The sequence below is a fragment of the Tigriopus californicus genome, chromosome 1, assembly GCF_007210705.1.
Source record: "Tigriopus californicus strain San Diego chromosome 1, Tcal_SD_v2.1, whole genome shotgun sequence".
Taxonomy (NCBI): domain Eukaryota; kingdom Metazoa; phylum Arthropoda; class Copepoda; order Harpacticoida; family Harpacticidae; genus Tigriopus; species Tigriopus californicus.
Genome location: NC_081440.1, coordinates 2,412,953 through 2,420,356, shown reverse-complemented (window position 1 = coordinate 2,420,356; position 7,404 = coordinate 2,412,953). Strand labels below are relative to the sequence as shown.

Below are 7,404 nucleotides of genomic sequence, written 5' to 3'. Positions count from 1 at the left end.
TCAAGTAAACGAAATTCAATGAAAAATGTGGTCCGGCACCCTGATTTTGGGCATTTTGGGGAGAGGGAGCTAAGACAAACATCACCGTCACCTCGCACCATTCGCCCATTGAATTTTCAATATTCGAGTGATTTTGAGCGAGTTGTGTTACAAAACCCTACTAAACATTGAGCATGTTTGGTGTTAATCAGTGAACGCACTATCAAATTGGCTCAATATCACAATGCTAATTGCCTAGACAAGCATGTAAAATGAAAACATGTCAAAATCCAATGCATGCACAGTGCGGTTTGGCTGGGCATGTTGTCTTTGATTTTACTCCATGGAATGACATCAGTTGTCCATGAACGCGTTTACTTGACTAGCCCTATTTGAAAATTGGATTAAGACGTGGCAACATCACATCTGGTTTGACGAGTAGTAATCTCATACTTTGATGACGACCCACAGTCAAGTTTTTTTTCGTGTTCTTTCCGTATTAAATATTACATTTTGATTACGTGCGAGCATGAATACCTAAAAAGGGCTTCAGTCTTTCACTGTACCAAAGTCGAACAAAAAGACTCGTACACCAAAAACTCGTCCCAGAACTAGTTCTACTTCAATCCTCGAACCGGCTTCAATCTCAGTTTTCCATTCTGGTGTAAAGCCGCCCTAAGTCTTTTAGTTCGACTCTTATGAGGGATCTCCCTCAGGCCATGAGAGAGTCAGGTGAAGCTCTTTTGAAGACCTTCAAGTACCGTCTTTTTTCAGATGAGAGAAAAACTTTGGGAGGCCTACTCGACGACCCCCGAACACGCGTTTTGGAATAATGAAACGTCTAAATTTGCATCTCTGAATGAAAAATGAAAAGTGCCCTCTAATCAGCCCCATCGTCCTACTAGCTTTGGTTGCAATGTAGGCCGAGTTTCAATTGTTCTGTAGTTTGGAATCCACCAAAACACCCAAATCCTTTTAAGATTTAAAAAAACTGCCACTCATGCAGAATACTGGGCCGTTTTTCTTGCTTCTAAACCGCATAAATTTGCATTTAGCAACATTGAACTACTTATCTTTTTGGCTTGCCCACTCATCTATGCGGCCTTAATGGGACAGTGTCTCCAGTAGAAGGATTGAACACTGCATTGTGGTTGGACGAGGTGTGAAAGACTTCTCCGTAAGGAAAAAGGAGATTCGCTGGCCCTTCACCGTCGAAACAACACAAAGAGATCCTGATTATGACCGAGTCTGCGTCTATAAGGTCTTCTCTAAACCGCATACTTCTGTCAACGAAAAAAGGAGTAAAATTTCTATCATTGGCCAGCAAATCTAAAAAAGATCAAGCACCCCATTATTTGTTGCATGACTAAAGATGTCAGCCAGAGTTCAGACCCTGCCTTCCAATCTTCAAAAAATACACTCCCCTAGGGACAAATGGTTAGAAGATTGACTACTGCTGGCTGCATACATTGATGCCGTTGTGGACTGAAGCCCCTTGGGCATAAGTTATGACGTAACTACTTTGCATTGGGCCTATAAAAGGCGACCTAAACAGAGTAGGTAGAGGTGGTGGCAAGCACTTCAACCGACCTTAGCCTTTGAATGAACCGCCCATGTGCAGGTTTAAACAGATTGAACATTCTATTACATATTGGCACCGGCTTCAAATCCCGTTTGGGGCGAGCGCATCTATGGGTGGACGTCGGAATAACAACGTTATCTATTTGCACTCGTCCAAATCCCTCGATTTAATTGCCAGCTCGACATTTCTAGTAATTTTAGTAATAGAGTGGTTATTTGTCTTCATTCTCTAGCACATTAAATTTTACGATTTTTTCCGCACTCTACACGAAATTTTACTTGGAGAAGCGCTTTCAGTTGATTGAACCCTTCAATTTTCATGCTTCGAATCATTGACAGGCAGGACATTTATTTCAAACTTTCCCTTCCTCGGATTTCGAGACATTATTATCCAAGCCCGTTTCAATATCCATGGGCTGCGGCAGATTGTCGATGGAATTCGTTGATGACTCTTTGTCCTTGGCTTCTGCGACTTCTGTACAAGTCTCTACCTTCACCTCTTCCACCACAGCCTCAGGCTTATCCGGTTCCTGTAAAACAATGTAGAGCACCTAAATTTCAATCGATATACCGACCTAAAGGACGGGACCTCCGCGAGTTACAGATCAGCTCTCATAATCGTTGCTCACAAGGCCACCTTTCCTTCTCACCACCCACGGGTGGTCAGCCCGAACCCGCACGCCCACGTTGGCCATGGTTTGAAGCAGTGTAGTCTGAATTGAGTTATGCCCGGGCAAGCACCTCTCGTATTGTGCTACCTTCGCCGGTCACGGGAGTGATTTCAGCCACGTGGAGCGAGATCAACATCTCCGAAGGGACTGTCCAATGTGAAAGACCAGGTCCCTCCGTCATAGACTCCCTCCTCCATGGTCTAGTTTCTGAACCCCCGTCCTCTCCGTATTAGAGGGGCGCCCGTCTAGAGCGTGGAAAAGCGACCCTTCTCTCAGACCTTCCCAAGGGCAGTTTAGTTTGTCAAGAGTGACCAGGCACCCGTGTGTGACCCCTGAACAAGAGCTTGCCTCAAACCGGGAACGCGAATCCGGCCCGACCAGGATTTGTGGGTGGTTTACGGAGTATCCTTTGCATTGTGGTGTGTCATCATTCTGTATGTTGGTGGGGATAGAAGACTCGAAAAATACAGTACCTTTTCTTCGTAAATGGAGGGTTGAAGTACCGTGTGATAGACGCATGTGCTACTTTCAACCACATGAGGGATAGGAGTCTCACAAGGTCCATCATCGGCTTGAGTGGTGACGCCGCATTCGCGAAACAAAACCTGGGTTGAATCTTGAAGCACGTGCTTAATGCAATATTTGGACATGGGAATGCAGATTTCGCCGCATTTGGTGCTCTCTGTCAAGTTGAATGAGCATTTGGCGAATGACGGCGGCTTGTACTCGCCCTTCTCGCTGTGTCGCTTCCGTTTGAGCATCAGCTCTTTTTGTAGCACGGCTTCCAGCCCTTGAGGACGGTTGTAGTGATTCAGAGCCTTTATTCTTTCATACTGGAGCATGTCTTCGATAGTGTCCTTGGGCTGGCGATGGATGGACATGAGCTGGTCCTCTTTCTCCTTCCGGACAGATTGCTTGTACGAACGGCGTTCCTCTTTCAACATGTATTGAAGCCGTTGAAATTGATCAATGTACAATTTCTGTAGGCGTATGAGTTTGTCACGCATGATGCGGATCACTTCCTCGGCCGAATACGTACCGGCGTGTCTGGAAACAGAATACCAATGAAATATCAAGATCTGGCAGACTTCCTACCTCTACGGCATTGCTAAATTACTTCAGCGGATCTTCCAGATCTGAGTCGACACTTTCCGCATCAGAATCACCCTCAGTTGGCCACGCATCCTCGATGAAATTGGGGATGTCTTCGTCGGGGTCCACGTCGGTGCCATGGCCCAAGAAACGTTGAGAGGCAGGTGGGACTCCATCGAGCAAGAGATCTAAAACACCAGTGTGAGTGTTAAGCTGAATGAAATATGCACTGCAGTCCGTTCGAGTTCAGTCATGGAACCTCTCGAACACCACGTGTTCACATACTAAAGCCTGGTCAGCTGTTCCCAGCATACAAATGAACTTTGCCGTTGAGGCGATGTGGGAGCAAAAGCAGGAACACAAGAGAGAGCAAGCCAAGAAGAACGAAATACATGGAGACCTCTGTCAGGGCGTAAAGCTCAATCGTAATTGTATCAGATCACAATTAAGCCATTCAGTTTTTCTTGAGAATATGAAAACAGACTTGAGCTTGCATTGCATAGGTCAATAACCCGAGAATCAAGAGAAGGAGAAAAACTCACACCCCAAGTTTCAGCATGATCGAGGTTTTCATTGACGAGTAACCGACGATTGAAATTTGCAATTGCTTATGTACTAGGAACTACGGTTGATTTATGGACACAAACAAGTTTTCAATAATCGAATGATTTTGAGTGAGGTGCGATACACAACCCGACAAAATGAACAAGTTTGGTGTAATTCGGTGAACGCACTATCAAATGGGCTAAATAATTTACCACAATGCTATTTGCTTAGACAACCAGGTAAAATGAAATAAATGTCAAAAGGCAATGCATGCACAGTGCGGTTTGGCTGGGCATGTTGTCTTCGATTCTACTCCATGGAATAATGTTAGCTGTTCATGAACGCGTTCACTTGACTAGTCTCTACACTTGACAAGCCCTATTGAACACCATGGAACCAAATTTGAGATTTTATCAACACTGAAAAAAGAAACAGCCAAAATAATAACTGACATTTGGGCCAATATATTTTTTGCAGAGATCCCAACAGTTGAAGACAAAAATGTACTAACTTCACTTAATGTCATATTCATATAATAAAACACATTAATTCAGAACCTCACTTTTAAAGATCTCCATTCAGTTCCACAAGTGAGCTTGGCATGAAAAAATAATTCCGAGAAAGCAAGACTCACCTAATTTGTCTTGATCGCTCAAGGGAACTGCGGGCTTATCCGTTTCACTTTTGACGGTCTTAACCACCACAGGGGAGACCGTGGTTGACGGGAGACCGTTGAGGGGGGTCGAAGGAACCAATGGTTTTTCGTCCTTTTTGGGGGAAGCATCGGATTTGGAGGCTGGTGAATGCTCGGGTTCGTCATGTCTCAGACGTTTGTAATGTTGAAGATCTGCCAAAGCACGTTGGGCTAGGTCCGCTGGTCTTTTGTTGCTTTGCAGCCGGGTACGAATGATTAATGCTTTCTTCGCGTGGTCGGAGCACATTCTAATGAATAAAACTGCAAATTAATTGAATAAAACAACAAATTTGTTTGGACTCATAACTAAAGCTAGTGCCCGAAAATTATTTGTGTTTGGCCACTTTGTCTTCCATCCTTTGATATTTGGCATTGTTTCTAATTTCGGGACTTTGGATCGCTTGAGCGCAACTGTAATGAGTGGGGCTGACCAAAATATGCAGGATTCAAATTTGGGAAAAAAGGTAGGCATTTTGCTGCAACTTTTACGCAGTTTTAGCCCTCTTCGACGAAATATTTTTGAAATCAGATTTACTTTGGGCAATTGTGTTAAGGTTGAATTTTTGGTGCTTTTTCCGGTGGATCATGAATTTACAAAGAACAGTCGTAGACACTAAATAAGATAACGTTATTCGTTAGTCCTTTTTATTGACTAGTAAAATTTCATCATTTCATATTTTTGACATACAATAAAGGAGACTCTTTCGTTTGTCGTACTGTACTTTACTTCTCCCTTTCACCCTGGACACGTTTCAAATTTTGCAGACAATTACCGTGAATACATTACCGGGAAGCTAACAACGAAAAACAAACATCTCTTTCTTAACAACTTGGCCCACTTCTGTGACTATTGTAAAACCAATCAGATTAACTACGAGACCCTGAAACTTCATCAGACCATAGCCAGAGTTCAGGGGTTCACAACAAACGGAAAACGCTCCGACAAATGACTCCCAATTAAGGACTGCCATTTTCATTTTCAACCCCTCAACCAAATAAAAAGGTCTTAGAATCAAGAACCCAAGTCAATTAAAATAAAGTTTTGAATCATTAAAGAAATATCAATAACTGGCCTGAAAAAAATATATATGATAATGCTTTTTTAGGGTCTCGTGTATAGTAGAGGAATAATACATAAATAAAAGAAAACATGGTCGAAAATGGTTAAGGAATAAAGAGATTTGAGAGCCCTAGGTTCACCCTATAAACCGAATGGTTTGTTTTCATGGGGGGAGACCTTGACTAGATTTTTGATGCCATTGTGCAATCCTCCGCTTTGTCGCAAGAAAGCTGTCCGACTCAGAGAGCTCGCTCAGTCGACCCCGTGACCTTTCCCAAAATGCCCAAAACACAATAGAAGGAATCGGGTGTCCGACATGAATAACAGTCGGGAACCGCACAGCCAGTTGAGTGCGAGGCAGTGATCATTTCAGTGACATATCCGATCCATCGTTTGCTTGGAGTGGGTAAGTTTTCCAACTTTATCATGTTACCAACAATGAATTGATTCCAACTCTTGGGAATTGATCACAAATTATGCTATATTGAACGACGGAGCTAAGAGAGAACGTGCCAGGCACGATCCGGTCAGTTGAATCAACAACTTTAAACTTGAAATGTCGATACTTGGCCGGCGGGTAAGCCATTATTGATATTTTACAACAAAGTGTGTGGCAAAGTGTCAATTTTGATTCCAAATTATAGCATTCATAATTCAGGCCACGGTAGTCTAACAAACGGCAAAAAAACCCGGGTTTTTTCGTAACGGTCGAAACTGGTCCCAGCCGCCTCAAGACTAGTTTGTCCAAACGGGCCCCTGAACACGCTTCTGGCCGCTGGCGGTAAGAAAATAATCGAGTCAGCGACACCCTGCCCAATCCTGCCTAATACTCCGGCATGATCACAGGTCACTCCATGGCCGAGCCATTTCACCCAAGTCAATCAGCCCTGCCCCCATCCTCGATCCCTCAATACGGTCTCTTGATCTTAATGAGCCCGCCTTCGGTATCTGGGATCTGGGATCTGGGATCTGGATCAATAATCTAGTAATCAACCGGAATCGTTGGCCAATCCTCCTCACCCGTCCTTTTTGTCCTGTTTGGGCGCAGGTTTGCCGCATTTCCGGGAAGCCGGTCGACTCAAGCCGCCCGCCAAGGGCATAGAGGTGGTGGTGGTGGTAGTGGTGGTGGTGGCGGTCGTACCTCCCGAACCCAGGGCCCAGGTAGTGGAGGCGTGGGTGCCCGTAACCCCCGTCCCCGGCCCACCCAAAGCGGCCGATGTGACCGGCGTGGTAGTAGGATGATGGAGCGAGGCGGTGGGCGTGGGCGGAACGGAGACATTGACGGCGCAGGCCTTGAAGGGCGCTTTGGGCTCCTCCAAGATGTGTTTGGCGCAATACTCATAGCCTGGATGACAATCTCGTTGACACGCGTGACGGGCATACCGACAGTTCATTTTCCTTAGTCCAGGCAGGCCCACGGTTCTGAGTACGGTGCACGGGTCTACTATCGGCCGCACTTCGAAGCGTCAACTTCAGGGATCAAACATAAGAGAGCGTCGGACGTCTGTTGTTCTGTCTATGTAGGATTGGGTGGTGGTGGTGGGCAGTGTTACCATATTTCTAGCTCAGATGACGGCCAGACATAAGGAGATGTTCTAGAGTTCGAGAGAGAGAAATTCCACGCCCAGATTTTTCTGGTTTCTAGTGAGGTTGTGTTGTGTGAAGCATGGGGATTGCCATTGAACACATTTAGTGGCGCGATTGTCAAAATGAAGTCCCGAATTCGGAGAGCTGCAGGGCTGATTGATGGCTTATTTGATTGCTTTGGTTGAAAGTCATGA

At 45.0% G+C, this 7,404-nt stretch overlaps 1 protein-coding gene across 1 annotated transcript; it reads right to left on the bottom strand.

The window, feature by feature from the left end:
• Window positions 1–1,887: 1,887 nt before the first annotated feature.
• LOC131883773 (KAT8 regulatory NSL complex subunit 2-like) lies at window positions 1,888–7,152 on the bottom strand. Its single transcript, XM_059231334.1, has 5 exons — window positions 6,644–7,152; window positions 4,504–4,811; window positions 3,349–3,511; window positions 2,705–3,278; window positions 1,888–2,090 (listed from the first exon to the last, which is right to left on the bottom strand). Exons 1-5 carry the CDS (start codon window positions 7,015–7,017, stop codon window positions 1,914–1,916), a joined length of 1,596 nt encoding a protein of 531 aa, XP_059087317.1. The 5' UTR covers window positions 7,018–7,152; the 3' UTR covers window positions 1,888–1,913.
• Between the last annotated feature and the right edge of the window lie 252 nt (window positions 7,153–7,404).